This window comes from Elephas maximus, chromosome 8 (genome assembly GCF_024166365.1).
Source record: "Elephas maximus indicus isolate mEleMax1 chromosome 8, mEleMax1 primary haplotype, whole genome shotgun sequence".
NCBI lineage: Eukaryota > Metazoa > Chordata > Mammalia > Proboscidea > Elephantidae > Elephas > Elephas maximus.
The window spans coordinates 66,165,253-66,192,805 of NC_064826.1; the positions used below are offsets into that span (position 1 = coordinate 66,165,253).

Below are 27,553 nucleotides of genomic sequence, written 5' to 3' on the forward strand. Positions count from 1 at the left end.
CTGCAATTTTAAATTTACTCAGTATCAGCCATAAGATTAAATTATAAAATCAAAGAAATTCCTTTCATCTAGAGAAGAAATCCCAAAAACTTGGTTAAATGAGTATGTTGTTTCAACCGCAAGTTTATTTGTGTAACATGCCTATAAATCCACACAACCAAAATAGATAAGTTCAGTATTTGCCACATTACATCATTTGAAAGTAATACTCCCATTTATTATTCTCTTCTGACAACCAAAGCACATGAGTTGCACGGATGGGAAAAAAAGGCGAAAGCATCAATCTGGGAATCATGCGAGTTGTTCCTACAGCACTTGGCCAGAATGAAGCATTCTAAATCAAACATTTATATTGCTTAGGGAAACACTTGTATGTAATAAAAAGTATGAGCACATTCACAGGAATGAACAACACCAATTTCTGGACAGGGTTATGTCCTGGGAGACAAGGGTGGGAAAAGCAATTGGGACAGGTACCCAAGGGCCTCCAGCTGCATTTGTAAGCTAGATGTGTCTCTACATCTTTTTGTCAATAATTTTTAAAATAATAAAAACTAACCAAAACTGAATATAATATAAAAAAGATGAGTAATAAAAAAAACTTGCCTTAAAAATTGTATCTGATTCTTGGCTATACAAAAAGCATAAAAATATCATGAATATGGAAATCACAATACTGACAACACATGCAATAGGGACATACTTATTATCAAGGAAAAGCAGTTAAGGCTGATCTTCATTCCATGTCTTCCCAACTGTGATATTCTTACTAGTCACTTTCCGAACCAGTGACATGACCAAATCAATTATTCTTCCCACTCAGAATGCATACAAACTCCCATAAACATCAGATATATATACAAATACACACGTAGCACACTCACACACGTGTATCTCTCTCTCTCTCTATATATATATATCATATATGGTGTGTGTGTGTGTGTATCCTATCTCTATTAATACTTTGGCTCATTATCAAAGAACTGTACTTCAAAAAGCATGTTTGTCTTTCCAAAAATTATTACAGAATACTATTATTTTCTATTGGTATATAAATAATTTTTACTAAATATGAGCTTTTTAAGACAGAGTTTCATATTTTCGGGATTTTTTTTTTTCCCCTGGTGAATATAATTTCATTTCAAGGTAGATTTATTTTCATGCCAAAAATAAATTAATCATCATATTTATATTTCTTCCTTGAAACCAGTCAGGGTACCACTTGTATTTCCTTATCTTGATGACCTTCCTAAGATCAAAGGAGCAAAGGCTAAATAAAGATCCCAAACCCCTTGGGATGTCAACCTTCTATTTCACTAGAAATCTAGAAGACAGACAATAAACACTTATTTTGTTGAATTAAGGACTGCAACCTACAGACCATATGGCATTAAAAAACCCGCTGCCATAAGTCCATTCCGACTCATAGTGACCCTATTGAAATGAGTAGGACTGCCTCATAGGGTTTCCAAGGAGCAGTAGATAGATCCAAACTGCTGACCTTTTTGTTAGCAGGTGAGCTCTTAACCACTGCACCACCAGGGCTCCATATGGCATTACATATGTTATTTTTTTCTTAACACAGCAGCAGCGAAACAATGACAATGATGTACACAGAGATAGTACTTCAGACTTTAAAGACAACAGCAGCTCAATTGGAAATGGGTATTGGTAACAGGCCCTCTTTCCTCTGCCACATTTACTGAGAGCCTCCACTGTCACTGACAGTGGTCCTCAATCACATCCCCCTATAGACACTGGGCTTCAGACAGCCAGATAAGGGAAAGATGGAAAGAGACAGAGCTAGAAGGAAGTGGATAGGTATATATATTCTGTAAGGGGACGTCTGTTAATCCAGGGCTTGGCCGGAACTCCTCCAATTATTAGCTTGGTTTAAATATAGAAAACCAAGTCATGGATGAAAAAACACACCACAAAGAAACCTTTCAGACTCAGAGTTTATAAACTCCAGTTTCATCTTCTAGTTTAGTAGTCTTGACTGGGCTGAATATGTAACTACTGTTATGCGTGAATCTAAAAAATACTCAGAAAACTGAGGTCCCATTTAAACTGTGCTCCAAACTCAATCTCAATGCAAACAATGAATTTAAAAACAGTCAGATTTACTCCTTTATATAAATTCCCATTTACATATATCAGTGAGACAGAAGAATATTTTTTTCAGTCTGAAGTTACAGATCTTTTATATCAAAAATAATAAATTAAGGAATGGGATTAATTTTATTCCTTTAAGTGCCAATAATTTTTTTCTCCAAATTTACCATCACTTTCATTTTTCTAAAAAAAAAATAGTAATAAAGAAGACAAGAAACTTAGAAGTTTACCTAAGAACTATGAAGTTACAAGACAAAGATCTCCCTGAATATTTTCCGTGTTTTTGCAGAAAACAGTTTATAGATCAGAAAAAGCCTTGTTCAAAGGAATGTGAAGCTTTGGTTACAAGTGTAAAAGTCAGCCATGTGTACTAATTTTCAGTAATCATGAAGCAAGGTGAGCTCCTCTGAAACAAGTCAATGCCTAGCAATGCTTGGTTGAACTAAGAAGTGGAACTGCTCAGGTGATGCAACCTTCCAAGCCTCTGTACTCCTGACTGGACAGGAGAGGCTGTGGAACTCACAGTGACTGTCTAAGGTATGTGGCAGGCAGCAGTTAAGGGAAAAACCCTGCCTGCAAAAAGATGCTGCCACTACTTAAAATAACAACACATTGAAAAGGGAGTTATCCATCCCTCTACTCTGAGATGTAAAGGAGCCTGGGTTATTTGCTACTTGTAGAAATGCTTACCTGGAAAATAAGCTCTTACTACTTAAAGCATGACTGGAAAAAAAAAAAAAAAAATTCCAACACAGGGAACTTGAAACACCAAGGACCAACTGTCTACCGCCTCTGAGATGAAGGATGGCAAACCTCATCTTACAGATATTTTAAGTAGCTGTAAAGCCCAAGTGGCTCCAATTTTAAGCCTGTGTTTAGATCAAGTATGAAAAAGGGCTACACCTCTTTGCAATAACTAGGCACCACTTCTGATGCCAACCCGTGCTTTGTGTTTGAAATGGGCGACCACATATGTGCAAACAAGACCACCTACAGTAGACAATACGTGCCACAACCAATCTCCTTGGCACCCAGGTGCACATGCCGGCAAAATGCTTTCATGAAAAAGAAAATAAACTTCAAGGCACCATGCCATGGTTATTGCCAAAATCTTCAGTAGTATCACATAGTTAATTTTACATTTTAAATTTTTAAAGAGATATATAATCATGTTTTCATAGACTGTTTAGAATTTGAGTTAAAAACAAAACAAAAGCAAAAACAAAAGAACTACCACATCTAGTGAAGCCCCTGAATTTATACAAACTGCTCTCCTGGGCCCCTTGCAACAGCCTGAAGGACTGGGCTAGATACAGCCTAAGACTATATCTACTTAATGATTAGAAAATATAGTTACTCAAATGCAAACTATAAAGTTATTTTAAATGAGCACTCGTTACTAAGAAGAGCAGTTAGTGCAGCTCCTAATATTTCTCTTTGATTATTATTACGTGCCCATTTTATTTAGGACATTAAAGGCTCTCCTATTCCATCCTGAATGCTCCTAAAGTTACAGAACAAGGGGATCCTACCTGGCAGTCTATGACAGGTCAGTGATCAAACAAAAGGAGAGTCAGCCAGTAGCCAAATTTGGTCCATCTCCTAAGAATTGTCAGACACTAGGAATTCTTTGCTCCTGCTACAGTTAAGGAACTGCCATTAATGCTGGATAGGACAAGGGCTCTTTCCACACACACATTTAGTACTACCAGGAGGTGTTTGCCCAACTTCTAAACTCACTGATTTTCAAGAGAAAAAAAAAAATCTTTTATGAATACAATTTTCTGCACAAAACAAGCTTGATTTTAAAAGTATGACCTCATCTTTTTTGTAAGAAAAGAAATACATGTTTAAATGGAAATAGACCAATATTGTATTTGTATTGCCCTAGTGATCAAAGCCCATTTATTTAACCAACCTTATCTTTAAATAGCACCAGTCTTTGTGTAAGAGCTTAAGTTACCAAAGTATTTACATTCACATGAACAAACTGGTACATGAGATAAAAAGAGACACAGGGTTTTGCAGAGTTTGAGAACAAGATGCAGGTTGTGCATCCATATAAAGAAACCATCATTCCAAGTCTGTTTGACAATGTAGGGCACACCAAGTCAGTCATTCCCCAGCATCCTTCTCCCAGAAGCACTGGGAAGCTTGAACAGTTGCTGCCACTTGTAAAGCAAAGCAAAGCAGAGAGCTATGGCTGCTGACTACAAAAAACAAAATTTAACGCCCAACCCAGCAGGAGGGTGCCATGAAGAAAAAATGCACTAAAAATTAATTTTAGTAAAGGTTAGCAAAGATTGGTCAAAGGCCAAAACACTTCTGCCACAAGTGACTTCTGGTGAAGAACTGACTGTAAGCAATGGCAAATTTGACAGGCATGACTTAACAGGCAATAAGATTAGAAACATTTACCCTTCCACCTCAGGAATGGTTCACCTGTCTAGGAAAAGCCGAGATGCCCTAGGAGATGCTGCCCTTGAACAGGATCTATGGTTAAACAGAAACCTTAGTCCACACGTGTTTACCAGGGTAGTGACGTATAGGTGAAACAAGTCTGTTCAATCTGCAAAAGGTACTTACACAGCCTCCGGCAAGAATTTCTGCTGCAAGTGGGACCGAACCATCTTTGCGCATAAACTTATCCCTCACAAAATCATTCACCTTGAAGAAAAATATTTATAGAAGCTGATGAAAAATATAAAGAAAGTCATTAAACATACGTAAGTATACATCTGCAAATATGTTACCTTTTTCTGCCAGTCTACTGGAGTAACCACACACTGCATATATTAACAGATCTTAAAATGTGAGTTTGAGAAGTACTTTTAACAGCATACATGCAGTTTTTAAAAGATAAAACAAACACATATACATGCGTTCCTGATATTTCAGGAAGAAAAATTCAAATTCAAATGTCCTGCAGTAATAATAGCATAAGAATAGAGATATTGACAACAGACCAAAAACATAAGTTTAATGTTGAAACGTGTTTTATAAGGCTTGATTAAAAATCACTTTCAAGTCCTGACTAACAAGACAATCGAAAACAGCATGTACTCATCATTGTGACCAATTTGGCTGAGTAGATTTTTCAGCTTAAGTAGAAATTTAGTATCTAAAAACTTCTCGAGGATTCTCAAAGAATGTCAATAGCATTAATTAATTAAGTGTAAAACCCTCAAAATGGTATGTGCTACAAGTAATTTTAAAGAACAATCTTATGTTTTTGGCAGATACAGGCCAGACAAGATAGGTGTTCCACGGTCCACTAATAAAATGGAAAAAGAAAAATTACAGGCACCAATACTACGTGGCCCAAAGTAATATTGGAGTTTATTACTTCTGGGACTTCATGGTGTCAATTATTTAAATGCAGTATCCATCCATTCCAGAAACACTGAATACCTATCATCTGTCAGACATGAGCCAGGCACTGAGATAACAACAAAAAAGATGCTGTCCATGAAATACCTGATGAAGGATCAATTTCAACCTGAACCAAAACCCGTCACAGCTGCTTTGGGAAATGCTCATAGAATATATCTTTAACATGAATAACAGTTGGTAAATGCATACGTGATTGGAAGAGTACATGTTTTGGAGTAAAAAAAAGAATGTGATTTTGAATTCTAGTGCTCCCATTCACGAACTGTGTGAACGTGAGTGGGTTACTCAAGCCCCATGAGCTGCAGTTTCCTCATCTGTAAACTGTGGCTCAAACCTTGCTTGAGATTAGGGACCAGCACACAGTAGGTATTTAAGAAACTTTCGCTGCTCCTGCTAGTACTACTACTATCACTATGATAATGATGATGACAACCACCAAAAGTCTTGTTCAAGTTTATTATCAAATCTTTGGATGTTCAGTTTTAAATGGGGAAAAACGAAAAGCTGTGTGTGGTAAGCGCTCCTACATTTAAACTAGCTAGCACTCAGCACTCCTGAGGAAACACAAATCTGCTGTTTCACACAAGAATGCCTGCTAGATTCTTGATTATGTACAAATTTCCCAAGTAAGAAGTACCAACTCAAAAGACTTACTGTAAGTTTTATGGCCTTCTCTGGGGCAACTCCCAACAATTGTGGCAACAGACCTAAAAAACAACAAAAAGCAGAAGTGTATTAAATAAATTAGCATTAATGAAATGAATCAACAGCTATACAGAGGGGATCACCACCTAAAAACTGGGGCAATCTTGGCAGCAATTTTCTGCTATTACCTTTAATGAGAAGACTTAAAATGGAATGTTTAAGTACTAACTTCTAACAGCCACATCAGGCCAAGAAAACTCCCCCTCACATCCTGTATCGTTTACACTTTGAGTAAATCTATATAGGAAATTTCATTTTTCCAAGAGAAACTTGCTCCTTTTCCTCCTGTCTCCTAAATTGTGGACTTCACTGAATATATTATTTTTTCCTAACATTTTTCTCATCTAAAACACGTGCCCACAGTTCAGCTACCCATTCATTTAACGATTATTACTCAGTGATGAGCACAAGACAAACAAGGTCCTTGCTCTCAGGTCTCAAGTGGGAGTAGGGGAGAGGCCTTTCTGAGGAAGTGACAATTGGGGAACATGCATTTTGGGGACTGGGAACAGCTAGGCAAAGTAGGAACAAGGCTGGTGTGTTCAATGATGAGGGAGAAGGTCAGCGAGCCCCAAATGCAGCAGGCATGGGGGAGGGCCGCATGAGGTGGGAGGGGCACGCATACCATAGGCACTTTGTTGTAGGCCAGGATCCTGGGCTTGATTTATTCTCAGTTAGATGAGAAGTAATTAGAGGGTTTTAAGTAGGAGAGTGGTGTGCTGATTCATATTTTAAAAAGAGAACGGCAGCTGCTGTGTGGAAAAATAAGACAGGACATACGGGGGCCTGTGTGTGTGTAGTGTGTGTAGTGTGTCTATCTGTCTTAGAAGGGGAGACTATGAGAGAAAAACTGGGTTTAGCTGCTATTGCCAGGTCTTTAGCTTGAACACTGGAGGAGAAGAGCAAGCCTGTGGAAGGTAACAGGTTTGGGGTGAAAAGTGAAGGCTCTGTTTTAGAAACATTAGGTTCAGTGAGAATTAAATAAGATCCAGAGCACAAGAGGAAGGTGTGGCCTTTGACAGGAAAGAACCTCTTTTAGAAAATGCAGTCAGAATAGCAGGCGACCTACAAAACTGGACTATAAACGCTACCATTTTCATTTGTTCTTTTTAAGAGATGAACAGAAAAAAGAAAAAAAAAAAAAGGCTTTTCTTGAAAATACACTAAGCTAACCCTGAGGATCAAAATACACTGTACCGTGCATATACTACTGTCCTGGAGAGGGGCATGGGGTAGTTAAGTACCATGTTCTAATTCATCTATACAAGGAGGCCCACTCACAGCTTCTTCTGAGAGGACAGCCCTACCCTACAGTCTTCCTAAAGGAGCAGCCCAAGGCTAAAAGCCACTAGCTCAAAGGATGTATCTAGCCTGTGGATGTGTTTTTATTGTGTAGTACAACGTTTCAAACATAATTTGAGCTTCTCATAAAGATAAATAGATAACTGATTGCTCAATTTGGCAGTCCCAGGCCTGCTTCTGACATCACAGCAATCTACTCCAGTTGGATGAGATTCCTCCCTTTAGACAGACTCATCGGTATTCAATTCCCCAAGGTCTGCACTAAGCCCACTGCCTGCACCTCAGTGAAGACGTGTGCTGGTTGTCATCTATCATTTTTCTTGCTCTGTTGTTATCCTTATAATAGAGAATGGTTACTCTGTGCCCCTTGCTCTACAACAGGGAAAACGAAATAGACCAAGACAGTTTTATGCTTTAGGAAAAATGGCAGAAAGCCTATTTCATTGTATAACTAAATGATGATGATATTAATGAAAAATTTCTTTAAAAACAGCCAGAATTCATTAATTTACCCTAAGTTACCAAGCTGATCAGCATTGGGACTGTGGTTCAAACCTAAGCTATCTTACTCAAGACTATGTTTTTATGTACCATTCAGCTCTATTGTGTAGTTAATACGCAACCACATCTGCATCTTACAGCCAGCCTCATTTGTTCATTTACATAACCAGCCTGGACCCTGTGAGCGTTTGAGTTGGCAAGCTCTTCTTCGGGCAGCCATATGTTCTGAGCCTTCTTCATTCCCAGGGCCACAGCTTACTAGACAAGGTGTAGACACCTAAAAAGCGTGCAGCCAATGAGTTCAGCAACCTGGGCTGTACTAAAAGAGGAGGTGCCCAATCAGAACCCTTCTCTCAGGAGCAAGACTGAGGCAGCCCTTAGAGACAATGGAGCCAGTTAGCACAGAGGCACCAACTGAGGACATGTCTGGGCAGAGTCAGGAAAGCAGCTACTTGATGCCATGTATGTGCAATGCCATGAGGAGGTAGAAACCAAAAATAGGCAAAGGCAGCAAGTCAGTGGAGAAAAGAGAAGGCAGAGCAAAAGAAAGTGAAGACATCAAAGAACGTGAACACTAAGCACACGATAGACACAGATAGGAGAGCCAGACTTGACCACTTCCCAGTTCCTGGGGTCAGGCTCCAACAGAACTGTCAACGTCGGATGCCCAGGCGATTTCTGCCTTCCTTCTCTCAAGCATGAATTCTTACAAAAAAACAAAAAACAAAAAAACCCACTATGTGCTCACTACCTTGAATGGGGTCTGCTCTTTACAGTCCAAATGAGCTAAAGCAGCACACAAGGGAAAACAGGAATATGGAACCACGTGGGCAAAGCAACTACTCTTATTGAAAGCAAGCATTCTCTCCCTAAACTACATCCATGAGGTTCAATCGTACAACTCTTGCCTTCCACGCCAGAGACCTTAGTTCAATTTCCAACCAATGCACCTCAAGGGCAGCTACCACCTGTCTGTCAGTGGGGGCTTGCTTGCTGCTATGCTGCTGAATAGGTTTCAGCGGAGCTTCCAGACTAAGATGGACTAGGAAGAAATGCCTGGTTATCTACATTAGAAAATCAGCCAATGAAAATTCTACGGATCACAATGGTTCGATCTACAACTGATCATGGGGGATGGTGCTGCACTGGGTAGCATTTTGTTCTGATGTACACAGGATCATTCGCAGGTCAACTTCATGGCAGCTAACAACAACAATAAACTACATTCACTTTTCAAATCTTTTCATAAGATACCTATGAGATGAAAAGGCTTATTATTACTTTATGAAAGTATAACATTAATTTCCACTAGCAAAATGTGGGAATAAGCTGTTTAAACTACATCTTAATATTTGACATTTCCATTTCACTCTCTGCATTCAGGTCAAGTACCAAAATGTTTAGTTAAATATTTACTTGCTGGATATATTTTTCTCACCATTAAATTGTAGACCAAAACTGTGGATGGGCTGAAAGCAATGTGATTTAAATGATGATCTCTTGTCTACATAACTACCCTGTGACAGTCTTTTTAAATGACTAATAAAAAACAGCCACACAGCCAAATGACTACAGTGTCAGATACAATCACTTCAGCCAGCATTTCAAGCTACTGAGATTTGTCTTTCTCACAATAAATTTAGTAATGCAGTCAAAGGCAAAACCAAACCAAAACAACCACTACCACAACAACGACAACAAAAATCCCACTATATTTAAGACTCAAACTGAGGTAACAGATATTTATTTGTTCAGCAAACATTTCCCAAATGCCCTCTGTGTGCCTGGTACTGGAGGAGCCAGGATGCACATAAGATCTGTGCCCTTCCATTGAGAAATTCTTACTTTAGAGGCAAAGGAAGGAAAGAAAATACTAGGTTGTTTCCATGTGCCGGAAAGGGGACAAACCACCAACAGAGTGCTGAGTGACAGAGCCCAGGGCATTGGAATGTTAGGGGTACAGAATGGAGAGAATCAGTTACTCTGCCTGCAGGAGAAGGACAAGCATCAAAGAAGAGGAGGTATTTGAGCTGTGGCTTTAGGAGGAAGCAGGGGTTCACCACAGAGAACAGATATGAGTAGAATGGAGGGCAAGGAGGTCCAGGCAGCGGGAAATAGTGTATACAAAGGTATCGAAATCTCAAGGCCGTGCTACATTTAGGGTTGGGAGCAAAATCGTTAGAAGCTATGGTCAGATGATAAAAAACCTTATAATAAATCATAATAATGATTGTGATAATATCAACAGCCAATATTTGGGGGGCACTTATTATGTGCCAGGCACTATTCTATGCGTTTTATGTGAATTAACACATTTATCCACACAATAACCTTACTCAGTGGATGTTCTCTTTATCTCCATGAACAGATGAAGAGACTGAGGTGACTTTAAGGAATCTGCCCACAGTCACTCAGCCAGCAGATGAGGGAGTGAGGTTCACCCCAGGCAGCTGGGCTCCAGAGTCTATACTCTGACCTAGAGCACCACACTGCTTCTCTCACAGGCCACACTAGGGGACTTGGTCTAAATCCTGTAACTCACGAGGTAGATTTTAAAGAAAGCGGTGAGATCAACTGTGTGCCTTCACATAGTAAAAAGTTCTACAGGCAGGAGGACAGATGGCAACGGCAGAGACACGAATCAAGGAGAGCAATTAGGAGATTAAAGAAATATAATTAGAGGCCCTGAATTTCATAATACTCAATGAATACTTTCAACTTGGCAAGAATATAGCCAAAGTACAAATCCATTCCTAAGACCTGGCCCAGATATCGGTACTCAGGGTGGTGGTGGGTAAGTACTGTTCTTTTGGTGACTACTCTGGCTAAACAGGAAAATGAAGGTGGCTGTTGATGCTAACTGAAGCTCACTACAGATGTACGCTTTGACACCATTAGTCTTAGGTAAATGCCCTTTGCAGCGGTCATGATCTGTGGGACAATGAAAAATCACAGAGGTGGGGATCTCCATTAGCCCCCTTCTACCTTGACCTCAGAGGGAAGAGGGGTAACCACAGCTCAGTAAAACCTAAAACAGCCAATTTGATTAAGACACTTCATTGAGATCCCATCTGAGTTTAAAATATGTATATGTTTGACATCTGAGTAACTCGGCAAAAAATTAGGCCTCTAATATAAAATGTTTCTGTTGGGTCCTGGAAATTCATTTTAAGTATTAGAAACAGAATGGATGTGTGTGTTCTTTATTTCTAACTCGTCAAAACAGCAGAATATTTTCCAACTGCCTCAAATGAAATTTATTAGTGTGGTCACTTTTCTATCCTTCTGTTATTAGTTCAGCTCCATCAGCACATATGGCAATGCTTCCTTGGCAAAGTTTATGCTACCAGAAGGCTGCTAATGCGAGAAAAGATTTACAGGGCATGGTATTAATACAATATTTTGTCCTCAAATTTCATAGGATTGAGATATAAATCACACGATCCCCTCTGATTTAACTCCCTTGGGCAATCACATGAGAACTGAGCTAGAGTTATGGGAACTAAGCCCACACCAGGAACCTCCAACTTAACCTTCGTATTAAAAAAAACTAGCTGCCATCAAGTTGACTCCGATTCATGGCGAGCCCATGTGTGCCAGAGTAGAACTGTGATCCCCAGGGTTTTCAATGGTTGGTTTCTCACAAGTAGATCATCAAGTCTTCCAAGGCACTTGTGAGTGGACTTGAACTCCAACCTTTCAGCTAGCAGCCATCTGTACCACCCAGGAACTCCAAGCTTCACATACACATTGCCGTCGAATAAATTCCAACTCAGAGTAGAACTGCCCTGTAGGGTTTCTAAGAAGCGGCTGGTGGATTCAAACTGCTGACCCTATGATTAGCAGTCGAGCTCTTAACCACTACGCCACGAGGGCTCCAAGCTTCATACAAAACCCTGCATAACCCACTGCCGTTGAGTTGATTCCGAATCTTAGCGACCCTACAGGACAGAGTAGGACTGCTCCATAAGGTTTCCAAGGAGCAGCTGGTGGATTCGAACTGCTGACCTTTTGGTTAGCAGCTGAATTCTTAACCACTTCATATAGCATCCCCAAAAGGGGTTGCCATAAGCGATATGTGGAAGTAGAAGGCTACTATTGCTATTCTTTAAGAACGTCTTAGAAATCTAATTCTAGAATCTCAGTGTTAGAAGGGGCTATGAATGAAACAAATAATACTGGCATAATTAAAGCTATTTATTTCCAACGACTTGGCAGCAAAATGATTAGGTTGGGTGCGGGTTCTGGAGGTAGACAGACTGGGGTTGGAAACCTAGCTTTGCACCTCTTTCATGTTGGGCGATCTTGACTAAGTTATTCTTTGAACCTTAGAATTCTCATTGGTAAAACAAGGATGCTAACTACTACTCAAGGGTTTGCTATGATAATTATATGAGACAACACATACAACAAGCCAGACATAGTTTCCAACCTATATTATGTACTTTAAAATGTTACATTTCTCCTACCTATCTTTTCAAGGCAGATCCTTGATTCTTTTCTGGTTTACAAGAGACAATTCAGCATGAATAACATTCACAGTCCTGAATCAGGCTAAGGAGTACGATACTGTCTCCACGCATAATGTGCTGAAGACTCCGAGCATATCTGGCCTGATGGTCCGTGGCTAGGGTGTACGTAGGTGCACTTACTTTAGGCAAAAATAAGGCAGTAGTAGAGCTATAACAACACATCTTCTACTACATTTTTAAACTAAAATAAAATCTTTCAACTACGAATTTAAGCATTTCTCAACCTCTGCTCATGAACAACTTTCTGCAATGTAATTTCTACCCAGCGGCAGATTAGACAAGTGGCTAAGAGGATGAACTCTAGAACCAGACGGCTGGTTTTGAATTCTGACTCTGCTGTTTAGTTGTTGTGTGCAAGTAACTTTAATCTCTTTGTACCTTCGTTTTTACATCTGTAAAATGGGGGACGGTCATGGTACCATCTTCATGAGATATTTATAAAGATGAAATGAGTTAACATGCAGAAAGCCCTCAGAACAGTGCCAAGAACATAGTTAACTACTACAGAAAAATGTTTTTTGGGAGGGTTAGTTTATTTTCGTCTTCATCATCATTACTATCATTTACTGCTCCTCTGCCTCGTCCTTCACAGAAACTGGAATATGGAGAAGTTCAGTGGCTTGCTTCAAGTCAGAAGCTATTTAGTGACTAGCTAGTAGCACTGAGGTTTTGAATGCAAGTCCACACCTTTTTCCAAAGCAAGGCCCTATGTCTCCTAATGCTCAGCTTTTCCCTGTTCCTGCTGGTGGATTTATTGCTCTTTCTTCTCTGCCCTAGGGAGGCATTTCTCTCAGCCTAGACTGTCACGTGGTACTTTTCTCTGGACCCTCACCTCGTGCTGGGCCAGCACTCTCTGCAGTGATTGTCCCTTTCACACAACCGAAGGCAGGTGGCTATGAGGCTGTCACCTCCTGCCTCCACCTCTCTCTCTCTCTCCAGGTCATGGTTATTAGGCTCTTTGATGCATGGAGAATCAGCGTCAAGGTGCAGGTTATAAGCTGGTGAACAAGTGAGAGCCAGGGAATATGTTAGGATGGAGGCTCGGGGAAAGCAGTGGATCAGAAGCCAGACTGATGGACAACTGTAACCACAATGTGGCAGGTGTTCCAAAAGACCATGCTGGACAGGAAGCACAGAGGAATAGACACTAACAAGGAAGAAACTCAATAACCAAGGCCACTTTTCTGCCTCGAATTCAGATGAAAACAAATTCAAGAGTGGCCAGCCTAGCCCTGAGAAATTTTGCTTAGAGCACATAAAATGGGCTAAATGGGATAGGAGACAAGCAGTAAAGTGTGGTTGAGGAGAGGCAAAAAGTAAAGTGTGGCAGAAAAATTAATTCGTAAGACACTCCTACTCCTGTAGCTAAAGTCCATCTAGCACATTGTCCTGTTATCCAGTTCCAACCCAGTGGCAACCACTCTGATGTCAAATTCTTACCCTTCTGACCTCACTACTGAGGCCACTACACTTGCCCCCATCTTCCCCGAGAGTCCTCTTTGCTTTCAACGTCAGCTTAACCTTCCATTCTGGAGCTATCAGCACTCTACTCGCCCTGCCTTACAGCTTTTATTCTTGCTCTTATTTCCATGCCCTTCTCTCTTCACTTGTTCACTGGTCCCATTTGTCTTTCCGACTTTGACTCATACTGCCCCCAGGCATGAGGCATTCCCACCCTCCCAACCTCAGACTCCACCACCCTATCCCCTTTCAAAGCCCTCATTACGAACCAGCTCTCTACCTGCAATTTGGGCTGCTACCCCCAGGTGAGTGGACAATGGAGCTGGGGAAGAGGCAAAGGCAGACATCTAGGATTTAAATGCCTGCTCATCTGGGTTAAATGTTTTACTCAGTCTATTACCTTTACTATGGCTCAGGAAGCCTTTGAGAGAATAAGTGTTAAAACATAAAACAAATGCTATTGATTATGGTCTAGAAAACATTTAGTTCCCCTGACTCCTCCTCTATTTTGGGGCACGCTAGGAGTGAAGAACTTTGGGAAGAAGCAGCACAAAATCTCCTTCAATTTTTCACTCTAATGTGTGGCAACCTTCATGGTCCTGGTTATCTTTTCTTCAATCTAAACTATTTCCTGGCAGCTGAGGTTTAACACTATTTCCCTTGTTTCACTCTCAGAGACAGCAGTGGCTTGTTATAAATTATCATTCATGAGGCCAGGAATGAATTTGTTCATTAGCCTTCTCTTCTCTAGGCTGCATGTAATTCCACATTTTGTTATCTTTCCCAATTTTCTAAACCAAACATTATGCTCACCTGGCCCTCTCGGTCTCTAACAACACACCACACCCAACTTAGCAGGGGTTTACATCACCTTAGTCTCAGATTATAATGCCCTGTGCCCAGTACAGTTAGCTCACTGTAGATTTCTAGAGATTTGATTAGCCAGTTCATGAACTGTACAAGTCTTCTGCTCATTCTTGGCGGTTTACATAACCAGCTATCTGCCTTTTGATCTTTTTTGCAGCTTAACATCCCTAGTGAAAATGTGCAGAAATTGGCCAGGAAAATGAGACTCAAAGCAATCCATTTGGCACTCACTAAAGCATTGGTGGGCACAGGATGGACACCCATGACTCTGTGAAGTTCATGGATTAACTAACTTGTTCCAAGAGGCATTTGTTCTTAATTAATGCAAAACAAAGCTATAGAAACTTCAGCCATTTTATTTTGCTGCGAGAATGTTTTATCTGACTCATTTTTATCCCCAAGTATTACCCAAGAAGGAAGGAATCTCACCATGGATCCATACAGTTTGGATATTCTCTTCTTTAGCATCATCACCAAACACAAGCAGAGAACTAGATTAGACAAGCTGCCTGACAAATCCTCCTTGTAGAATGCAAACATATCAATAACTTCCTGAGATATCACCACAACATCCTCTAGGTGTCACTTTGAGAACATTCCAGAATGGATTAAGAATGCTCTGCACCTCACAGACAACTTGAAATAGACATATTTAAAATTCTGCAAGCCTGGATCGATGGGTGATATAAAAAATTCTTTGCAATTACCTCAAAATTAAGTTTAATTCATAAAATGATCTAATTTCTCTTCCTGGGAGATATTCTTTAAGGCTTCTTCCACCAACAGAAAAACAAAACCTTCCTCTAAGAAGCCTTCTTGATGGATCCTGATTTCTCTGAACACAGCTTTCTCCCCAAGGTCCTCCCCAACACATCCTCCAATGTCTAAGGCTGCTCATCTCATTGCCTGAATCATCTGAGGGAGGAGAGTGTAGCAAATTTTAAAGGCAGAAGTTAAGTTATTCCTGGAAGGTTAAGAGCACTTAATTATAGATGATTACCCAATCAATTGTTTTCCTTTACTATGCCAAGTATACAGCAGGCCAATAACTGACTCATTTGGCCAGGAGGCTCATTCAAACCAAGTGAGCTATAAGAAAATTCATCAAGGATTCCAAACACCTGAGTGCATTAAATCACTCTGGAGACTGGGCAAGAAATAGAGGAGGACTTTTACAAGTGACTTCAGCACTTGTACTGTCTCTGGTGTTATTTCCCTTACTAGAGACAAACTTAGCCTAGGGGTCGGTTTTTCAAAAGCTACTAAAAACCTAGGAAAATCAGTCATTTCCTTGTAAGTAATCTGCATTACAGAGAAGATCTGCAGAGCGAGTCTGATACAACTTCTGAGGATCTTTCTAGTAAGCAAAACTTACGTGAAAAACGAAAGGAGAGACTCCGGAGATAAAGAAACAGAACTAAAAAGAGACATGGAGAGAAATAACAAACTCACGATACTAAAATTACTCCTGGTTCAGTGAGGCAGAGGACTCAGTGTCTATTGAAGACAATCGCAGGCAATCCCTACAGCTGTGTTATCAGCCTGCTTTGGACTTTAGGGCAGTGATCCAAACGCAGTTCTCTGGTTACTAATGGATGACGTCCAGTGCTGTGTGCAGACACTGGCCGCCTCCTTTCATAGGATGGCAACTTCCAGAGAACAGAAAGAGCAAAACCACCTGTGTTGGAGTGCTGAGAGTTCTTTAAAAATAATCTTCACTCTAGTTCCACAGGAAGCTAATTCCAAATACAAAAAGAGCTTTCTTTTAGAGACTGTATTCTACTTATAAGAAAAAAGAGATACTTTTACACCTGATTGTAAGGACACATGCTGTAAACACCTTCTTTTGAGACCAAGTACCAACCTTTTTTCAAAGTATAGATAAAGGTAATTTTGAAATAGGGAGAGACTTTACTTATACAACCCACCAAAATCCATTGCCGTCGAGTCGATTCTGACTCATTGCGACCCTATAGAACAGAGTAGAATTGCCCAATAGAATTTCCAAGGAGCACCTGGCGGATTTGAACTGCCGGCCTCTTGGTTAGCAGCCGTAGCACTTAAACACTACACCACCAGGGTTTCCTTACTTATGCAACATTCCCAAATTATCCTACTCAGGGACTATTAGCAATTATCTATGTCTTAATGCATAAATATTACATAAACAAAAAAACAAACCTAGTGCCGTCGAGTCAATTCCGACTCATAGCGACCCTATAGGACAGAGTAGAACTGCCCCATAGAGTTTCCAAGGAGTGCCTGGCCTGGAGGATTTGAACTGCCAACCCTTTGGTTAGCAGCTGCAGTACTTAACCACTACGCCACCAGGGTTTCCAAGTATTACATAGTAAGCAAAATTCTATAATAGGAAAAGATATGCTCAATATATTTTGAAATATGTTTATAAATTAGAGATGTATAATCTGATCCCTTCTCAGATATTGCTAGCTGAAGCATTAACAGCAGCCATTCTAAAATTCTCAAATTAAAATTTAACAGTTTTCCTTGGAAATAAAAATTTTAAACAATATAATTACATTTAGTGAGAAATCTATAGTCAAAGAATCACATACAAGTATTTCATATCCTGACTTTGTATACAAAGGTTAAAATACTGATTCCCAGAAATACAGCTTTTTTTTTTGTTTCTATTATAATTGTTTTATCTGTAATAATGGTTTCCCATGAATTATCCACATTTTCACCCAACTGCTCTCTTGTCCAATAATAAGCATTTACAAATATACAGTTACATACAATTATTCACTAGTGAGTATATCAAGGTTCTAAAGGGAATTCTGAGAGAAATAAAATTTGGTCCCTGACTAACTAAGAATAGGAATAAATCTTTTCTGTAGCAAGATTGTAAATCATTATTTTTTTAACCTGAACTGCCAATCACCTATTTACCCTCAAGATTCAAATTACAGAATGGAACTAAACAAGCTTTACAGTAAGCCCTTTGTTTTAAAATTGTCTCCAAGACACTGAACTGTACAATTAAAAATGGTTAAAGTAGCAAATTTTGTGTTATATATGTTTTACCACAACAAATTAAAAAGAAAAAGAAGTGCAGTGGAATCCTAGAAATCCTAAAGCAAATGTAAGGGATAACTTGATCTATAATTGAAGACGGTCTAATTTGGACAAGGATCCCATATATGATTTTTGCCTTATTAGATTTCTGATTTCTCCTTTTGTGTGGCTTAAGGGACCACATCATGCCTTTCTGGGGAAGGGAATTGTGTTTAATATTGACCCAGGAAACTGGTTTTCCAGTCCTGGATCATTCTACCCTTGTAGGAAGTAGGAAATGAATAAAAGATCAAACTCCCCAAGAAGGACTGACAACACTGTGTTTGCTTGTCAAAGCCTTCGCACAGGACATTTACTGGAGGATAATGCTACTGCAGAGTAAAAAAGCTGGGTGCTCAATAAGTGTGTTTAATAATTGTTTTTACTAAAACCTGATAAAACCTTAAAAAAAAATCTACTAGCAAAGGTAAGAAATCAGGAAAAAATGAACATAGGCGGCTTCCAGAACTAATCTTCCTATACTCACACTCTACTCAGCATCCTCTGACAGACAGCTGGGGCTCTTGCCCTTAGGGTTCAGGAACCAAAGCAGGTTAGATAAATGGCTATTGCTAAACCAGGTAAGTGCTGAAAAGCTGTCTCTTTGGTGTTCTGAGTGATCCCCCGTTTCTAAATAATATGCTGGCTTATTCCCCTTCACTGAGGAGTTAAAACCAGTCCCTAAGGTCTTGAAGATATAATAACCAAAACAGCAAGGGGTTTATGGGATGGCCCACATCATGTCAGCACTAAAGTTAGAACTTGGATTAGAAACAAGTATGCTTTAAGCTGTTCTCTCTATAGGGTCAAAAGGGCAGTTGGTGGAAGGGAAATCTAGATACAACCAAGAATCAAGACTTGCTGGAGATGCCCAAGGAGGAAAGCAAAGAGATCCAAAATTAAAAACAAATCAATACAAGCAAATTAAAGACATTTAGCAGAGAAAATATATTTCTCACAATTTTAAAGGCAAAAGAGGTCTGACATTTAATCCAATACCAAGAAAAGACCCTAAAAATAGTGTGTGAAGCACCACCAAGGCTCAGGCTTCTTTCCAGACTTGAGGTTCCAAGCTCTCCCTTCAGAAAACAGCCCATAAGAACAGGTAAAGTGGTCACCTTTGCCTGAGCCACTACAAAGTAGGAACTGTGACATTAACCTTGTACTATCCGGGAGACATTTCATTTGCAAGGGAGGGAGGGGAGTATTTCAGAAGGAAGGCAGTGACCCCGTAAGGGTCATCATCAATCACCTGGGGTCAAAGACCTTCTAAATTGTAAGAAGATGCAGGGGGTAAAGGAAAGAGAGCAGAGAAAAGATCAAAAGGCCTTTGATGGGGGTTATCTACCTGCATAATAGAACCTGCAAAATAGAACTTCTCTGGAGACTGAAATCTTCTAGCTTCTAAGGTGAGAGGTTTCAAGAAAGGGTTTTTTTTTTTTTTAACTTGGATGCTTAAGATGAGAGACAAGAGTCAGCAGATGGCAGAAGAGGCCTAGAGGCACAGGCTTACATGGCTGCCAGTTTCACCGTCTGTCTTAGCACATTATTAAATACTATTTTCTTCTCCAAGAGAAAGCACTGAGAGGAGAGCAGAGGGAACACCCCACTGGCTCTGCACTTGCCAAGTGGCAGAGTGACTCAGCCTGAGCTGCCTCACGACACTGTATTTTAGCTGATGCACATACACTCACTTTTCTCTTTGTAGAAGGCAACCACAAAGAGAGAGGTTGGACCAGGGGCTAACCACCGTTTTGCTGTCATGGGAACAGTCATATGTCTGTAGGCCCATGTCAATGGAAAAGCAGTCAGGGTCTGTGGGGTCCTTTCCACAAGTGATGACATATTCTTCATTACCGTGACTGTTGCTTAATAAACCTTAGACGACTAAAGGAGCAGATGGATAGACAAGGATAACCTGGCTAGATGATGTGTAAATCAACTCCGTTGAGTTCGGAGTCAAATTTAACTGAGAAAGAGACAATAATGGTTACCTGCTTGACCATTAGACATTTCTGTGGTATACTCAATGTAAGTCATTAATCCTGACTAGGCTTTGTCCTGTCCCCAGGATCCCCTCCCCTATTAGCTGGTGAGCAGAGTACTTAAAGGTCCCTGGGTGGTTTGCCCTCAACCGACTAACCTAAAGGTTGGCGGTTCAAACCCACCCAGTGGCACTGCAGAAGAAAGGCCTGGCGATCTGCTTCCATAAAAGATTACAGCCAAGAAAACCCTACAGAGCAGTTCTACTCTGTTTTAACACATGGAGTTGCCATGCGTTGGAATCGACTTGATGCCAACGGGATCGGTTTGGTTTTGGTTGGTGTACTTAAGGAACACACACAATATGAATCTTTTAAAAACTCACTGAAGATGTTTATAAAAACAATTTATTGTTTAAAGAATTAAAACATACTATAGACCAATATAAATGGCTTTCAGATTACAGGCTGTTTTGATTTAGCCATGCCCTAGATGCCTCCAGCCTACTCCCACTAAATACAACACTAGCATGGATAATTGAGAATCTGCTGTATTTCCATTTTAATGCAGTCTCTCTAATATATTTCAGGCATCCAGAAAGGAAAACAAACTTTAACTATTTTCACCTTACAGGAATTTAGCACATGGCACCAACCTCTATACAGTCCAAAGAAGCCTTCATAGCGTAGTACTTTCTTAAAACAGTCAAAGCTGTTTTTATACATAAGTTCTCCCACAAAAGAGCCAGTGGATCGTTGGTTTTGCATTCGGGTTTTTACAAGATCGATAGGATACACGGCAGTGGCTCCAACAGCTAAAATAAAATAATACCAATATTTCAGAAGAAATTACGGTCAGTCAGAGGAAGAGGGGTGTAGTTTAGTCAAAGAGAAGACTCAGAAAAGAAAGAAGCAAATTTTGCCTGTACTGATTTTAAAACTGTACTATCTTTCTACACCCCTAATAACAACTGTGGATTTTAATTCAAGTGTCCCCTTATGAAAGGATGCCATAGATGATTTAAATTAAAATCACAGAAACTACAACCTCAGCCTTTTAGAAAGCCTGTCTGCAGATACAAAATGCCACTTGTAAGTCCCTGATCATATGCAGGTAGGGAAAAAAGTTTCATTTCCTCCATTCCCACCTTATAGGAACAGAGGGTGGCAACTGGCTTGAAGAAAGACTAGAGAAGGTTTTGTCCTTTAATACTTCAAGGTAGATATCAGTGAAAAGATAAGAGAAACAACACAAATGAAATCTTTGCACTCATCCATGACTAACCTCCGGCAATAGAACCCAGGCCAAACCTGTAAGCTGACTCTGCAACCTGCAGGAGAATTGGCCGAGCTGCATCCCCTAAGGCCTTCTGCTTTGCTCCAATAGGAATTGAAGGGCACGAACACAGGAGACAGAAAAAAGTAAAGGACAAAGTGAGTACATAATATTTTGACACATTAGTCACTGAGTTCTAAATCCATGACACAAAAATGTGTGAGAGGAAAACAGAGTTAGATTCTGTAAGTTTTCATCAATAAAGGGTTATTTTACCGTCAATGTTTAAAATCAAATTCCAACATAATAAAAGCCTTCATTTAAAAACAAAATGTTATGAACATATTTTCAAATGCTCAGTTCTCATTAGTAATCAGAGAAATGTAAATTCGAAGACATCAACGAGGTCTCATTCTTCACCAATCAAATTGCCAAGTTTTTGGTTTTATATTGTTGTTGTTGTGTTTTAACAGCAAAACCCAACCTGGCAAGAGTTGGTAAAAACAGACATTCTCAAACCTGCCTTTAAACCAAATGTAAACTGAAGGGAAATTTGGTAATATACATCCAAACCCTTAAAACGTGTTTTGACCCTGTAATTCTGTTTCTAAAAAGTCGGGTTAGAAAATAATCATGTACGCAAACGAGGAAGAAACTATGAAAATATTAAAAAGCTGTACTGTTTTAACAGCAAAAACTTTGGAAATAACTTAAATGTCCAGTAAAAGAAGACTGGTTAAAAAATAATAATACAGTTATTAGTTGAAATAGTGTAGCATCAAAAAATTATAATGTAAAAGATACTTGGTGTTAAGAAAAAACTTATAAAAAATTATAAATTAAAACATAGGCTGAAAACAAGTATGGTGGGTAGACAGGCATTTGTTGTATGATTTTCTTTACCTTGTTATATGTCTGAAATATTTCATGATACATTTTTTTAATTAGCTTTAAAGACTATGTACAATCTAATGGTGATTTTTAATTAGCTTTAAAGACTATGTACAATCTAATGGTGTTTTTTAATTAAAATTGTTTGTGGGTTGGTATGCACATATAAAAATAATACCAATAGTTTGGCCATCCACCCTCCAAAGACATTCAGAATGTTTACAGTGGCTACGACTAGGAGGTTGGATTACTGGTAATGGCTATTTGCCTCTCTCACTGGTCCAGCTTTTCTAAATTCACACATCGGGTCAGTCAGCTGTTTTATTGTTCTTTTGACCTGTTATCCTTACAGTGTTTCTGATGCTGGAGTATTGCACTTGTCTGCCCACATAAATAGAACAGTAATTTTATGCCAGACAGGCTTGTCAAATGAGGATGGCATATAGTTGGTGTTTAATAAATAACTATTGAATGAACAAACATATTCAATAAAATTTGTTTTTCAGAAGCCATGATAATTAAAATCAGTGAACAATGAAAACAATTACCAACCCCAGCTATCAACTCACTGAATTTTAGCTGCTCTCAGTGTAATAAATCCCAATACAATAAGATAATTTGGAATCTCCTTCAAAATCAGTTAACTGAAAAACAGCTTTACATAAAAATATGCATATTTAAGAATGTAAAACATCTCTTCTGCAAATTCTGTGAGGTGTTTCCAACTCTATCCCTGCAGATAGAAATCAACAGCAACTTCATTTTCACGAATGCATACATAAGAAAACCACAGTTTTATTTACATGTAATGGATATAAACATGCAATACTCAGAAATGCTCTGGCATCAAAATACTTTGGAAATTATGAGGGAGGGAAAATCCATCACTACTACTAATTCCTTATCTAAAACAGATCCATAAACCTCAGATTTTATTTAGCTTTTTAATGCTAGAAATGTAGCATGTTCTTGAAATGAGGCAAGAAGATTCCTCCTACTTCACCCCTCTGTCTAGGGTGTTAAAAGGACGAATGTTCAAAGAGCTACACAGCCCTGGAACAGGCAGCCCTCTGCCTACCAGGTGGACAGCCTCTCTCTATCTAGTTTGTGAATGTTGTCAGCCCCACCAGGGTCCTTGCAGTAATGCATATTCCAGGCGAGGCCATCCTGTATGCTTTAAACCTCTAAGCAGCAGCCAATCATTTCCTGCTATAAATTTCATCGATCTAGTCTAACTCTTCCCTGGCCAGTATCAACAAGCACCCATCATAAACTACATCATAAAGCTACGAAGGACATAAAGGAAAAATTGTGGGATACCACTGCCAGCTGGAGAACAGGAGGGAATCTAAAAAAAACCTCTGCTTTTTCTTAATCCCCAAATTTCTACAACAGCTAGTAGCAGACAGATGAAGAGATAGTCATCTTTGAAGCAATGTTTAGAAATCAAAGGCAAGGCAGAGATATCGCTTCCACCTCTGCACGTGATTATACCATTCTCTCTCCTGTGCTCAGGAAAATCTGCTTCCTCTTTTAACAGCGGCCAGCTGGTTTTCCAGAGGTGCCTCGTTAGGATTTGCTGAACATACGTCCACCCCTTTAAGTTAAGTGGCACGTAAAACTCACCACTGCGTTTGGGTGGGAGAGATCTAAAGGGAGGGGGGCCTGGCTCAAGGCCTGACAGTCCTAAAAATGTAGCCCGCATTGACCCATTGTGGTCAAGCTGGCGTCTCTGTATAGACCCAGAACTTCAAGCCAAAAAAACGCTAAGTCTCATAGGATTCAGAGATGGCTTTGCCTTAAAGGACGTATATTTCTCAGGCGACGCTCCTCTGTGAGTAGATTTATTTTACAAACATTGTGTAAGCGCAACACATGCAATGAAGGCTTTTATTCTCTCATCCGGAGCTACAGAAGGCCGAGCAAGAGTTAAAAGAGGAGGTCCCATGCCTGGAGTTTCTGACTCCTACAACTTCAAGAGATCAGTTTCTGTTAACCATAAAATAAAATTTAGCATTCCTAAAATTGTTTCCACATTACTTATGAATCCTCTCACAGAGAAAATAGGTCTAAAAGCCTTCAAACGAGGACTCCAGACTAAACAAAATTATCTCATTTTGATATTCAGAAATACGGAAGGCATGGCAGTTAGACAACGCGCTGACGAAGTACCTCTCTGTGGAGCAAAGATGGCTTTCATTTAGCAATGCCTGGCTGCTGACAGTGACATCAGCACCAAAACAGGGCTCCTACCCCACATCGCTCTACAGGGGATTCGGAGAAGGAAAAGACCTACATACTTTCGGAGTTCTAGGCTTCCAACCCAGTTAGTAAATCATCCTGTCTGTGAAAGAAACAAGCAAATTTCTTTTTCAGCTTTTTGAAATTATTTGGGTTTTCAGGAAAAAACGGAAAGTAGTAAGTTAGATAAAAAAATGCCAAAAAGGCAACTGTAAATGAAAAGGGGTTGGGGTGCCTTCTAGAGACAAACTAGGAAACGAGTTTGCTCCCCTCTACCCACCTGCCTCTGGGCCTTGGCCAAGTTGGAGGGCAGAGTTCTCTCTTCCAGAGGTGCAATTCGTTCAATGTCTGCTAACGTCATTCGTCTGGAGGGAAAAACAAACACAAACAACAACAAAAATACCAATTAACATAACAGAATTTTGAAACGATCATTTTTATGTCTCATGTTTTGGAGTAGCCTTAATTCTTTTTCTCTGGATTGCTGCCCTCCTTCCACCCCCAGCTCCTAACCTCCTTTTATTAAGCTGATTAAAAAAAAAAAAGCCAACTTACCCCCGTGGTTCATATAAATCTGCTAACTGAAACAAGATGTCAACTTCCATGGGTGTAACCTGACCAAATTTCTGAGCTGCCAGAACAAACTCCTCTGCATGGGAGAAAAAAAAAAAAAGTTAAAAGAGAAAGATTCAAGAAGGAATTGCCACGAAATTCATCATTAACTCAAGGCACTGGAATGAGTGAGTATCACAAAACTTTATGATTATCAGTTATAGAATTCAACTCAACCCAGAGAGGGTAAGCGTATCTCAATTCCTTCATTCATCTGGAAAGATTGAGCAGAATATTTTCTCTGACATTTAGTTTAAAAGCTTAGTGTCATCTGAAGGCTTAGCATAAATGGAACAGGATGTGATTCAAATTGCAGGTCAGGGAAAACAAGGAAGCAGATATGAAACTCCCAGGAGGTTACATTAAGGAAGCTTTGGAACGCCTAAGTGAATTCTCTGTTTTTTTTTTTAAAAAAAAAGAAATCCCATTAAAATGCTGATAATATCTTGTTCCAAGATTGTAGAGCAACTTACATTGTCACCAATACAAGTGTATGGAATTTTTCATCTACTTCTGAAGGCCACTTTACTCCCAACCCCCCCAAAAAAAACCCACTGCCATTGAGTCGATTCCGACTCATAGCAACCCTATAGGACAGAGTAGAACTGCCCTATAGAGTTCCCAAGCAGTGCCTGGGGGATTCGAACTGCCGACCTTTTGGTTAGCAGTTGTAGCACTTAACCATAAGGCTACCAGGGTTTTCCGAAGGCCACTTTAAAAAGGCTGCCAATTTAGCTCAAGTTGTAGCAAGATTCAAGAACATTTTTAAAAACTTTACATGTTTTCTTTGCCCAAAGGCTGTCTTCAGTTTATTTAAAACTTGCTGAGGATTATTTTTTGTTTGCTTTTATTTGCCTACTCAGGAGATGGAGAATATGCACATAACATACGGTAATACATGTCAGTGGGATAGAAAAATCCCTAACAATCTCTTGTTTGTCCTCTTAACCTTAATAGCAATACCCCAAGATACTTTCAGGCAAGCATTCAGAGATGTTCTCACTCACCCTTTGTCACTTCTACATCTTTTCTGTTGCCAGCCAGTGTACTGTAGATCTTTCTAATAAGTTCCATATTGTTAAGGAGCGAATTAAATCCATTAAAATAGGAGAAACTAACTTGATGGGATGTGGTACCGCCAGCAGCCTCAAATAAGTTGAAAACAAAAGAAGGGAGAAGAAAATAAAGGATTTATAGAATGAAGAAGATTCAAAAGTACATATATCAAATGCTACTTTGGAAGTAATCAGAGAATGCACGCATAAGAAGAAATGGTCATGATTATTTTCTCTGACATTTAAAACAAAAAGCTATAAATGATTTTTTTAAAGTAACTGCAACTAATCATGACCAGAACTTGCACTCTCCACACAACTCACAGAAAATTAAATAGATGCATGTGTAGAATTATAACAGGACCAGTAGTAATTTATAGAGTTCAAATTTCAATTGGAAATGTTTTATAAGTTGGTTTATTTCACATAATGAACAAATCTTAAAGGCTTATGCGTGCAGAACCATAGTATACACACTCACAAATGCAAAATTATATTATAGCAATGCAAACATACTATGAAAAGTGGTCAATCTAACATTAATATCAAGACTTGTCATGTTAGTTAGAACTAGCAATAAATAATCATTTAAGCACAGACTTTACATTGGTGGGATTTCTAGAAAACAACTGAATTATGGTAAAATTATGAGATGTCATATGCTTTGATGGGGGTTATGACTAGTCAGAATTCTGATAATCAGAATTTGTAAGAAACCATATATTTTCACAAAAGACAAGCGAAACAGCATGTCTATTATGAATGAGACTTCAGTTCGGGGTTTCAAATTCTAGGCTTTCCTAACAAGGCAAAATATTTTCACTAGGAAAGCACTTCTTTATAAGGTAACAACCACATAAATCTTCACTTTGTAATCATTTAAAATAGCTGACCTGAGAGTTCAAAATGGGGTAGAGAATGGGGGCTAAGCGAAGGAGCCAGATTAACATAGTTCCAAAGAGAAAAAGGCCATGTTAGGATGCCATGATGCCATGTCTTCAAAAAGAACACCAGGAGAAAGAGTAAAAAAAGCAAAAGGCTACTTTGGTAAGCATTGGGGGCAACCCAGATGATGGGTAAAGCACTCAATGTGCTCTCCCAGGGATTACTCAAAGGAGAGCATTGTGTAATGGCTCCCATATTCGAGTGATCATCAGAATCATCTAGGAAGCTTCAGAAACTATAGATTCCAAGAATTTACCACCTGTGGATGCTGAAATTAGCAGGCTTAGAAGAGACCTTGGATTCTGTATTTTTTTTAGTTATCCCTGGTGATTCTGATGCTCTATACCAAGGCTTGGAGCCATCACCGTATGATACTATAAGACACCCCTGGGGTCCATGAGGCAAAGACAGTGGCTGGACATCCACTAGGATGGAGACTCCATGACACACAACAGCAGGGCTATCATATCTGCCACTGTAGCTGCAGCACACACATGTTGAATGAATGAGTGAATAAAAGGTTTGGAGCTTTCATTTTGCTTACTACTCTAGCAAGCAAATACAGGTGTGTACAACTTTTTTTTCACTTTAGTTTTT

The 27,553-nt window shown here is 39.4% G+C and overlaps 1 protein-coding gene across 2 annotated transcripts in view; it reads right to left on the reverse strand.

Annotated features, from left to right (window-relative positions):
- SLC25A13 (solute carrier family 25 member 13) overlaps window positions 1–27,553 on the reverse strand; it is a 240,248-nt gene that overhangs the window by 64,764 nt on the left and 147,931 nt on the right. For both annotated transcript variants that reach the window (XM_049893073.1, XM_049893074.1), the window contains 7 exons: window positions 25,964–26,102; window positions 24,900–24,993; window positions 24,625–24,709; window positions 21,222–21,306; window positions 20,593–20,751; window positions 6,163–6,215; window positions 4,702–4,782 (listed from right to left, as the gene is read on the reverse strand). In XM_049893073.1, coding sequence (XP_049749030.1) covers window positions 4,702–4,782; window positions 6,163–6,215; window positions 20,593–20,751; window positions 21,222–21,306; window positions 24,625–24,709; window positions 24,900–24,993; window positions 25,964–26,102 — 696 coding nt within the window. The remainder of the gene's footprint in view (window positions 1–4,701; window positions 4,783–6,162; window positions 6,216–20,592; window positions 20,752–21,221; window positions 21,307–24,624; window positions 24,710–24,899; window positions 24,994–25,963; window positions 26,103–27,553) is intronic.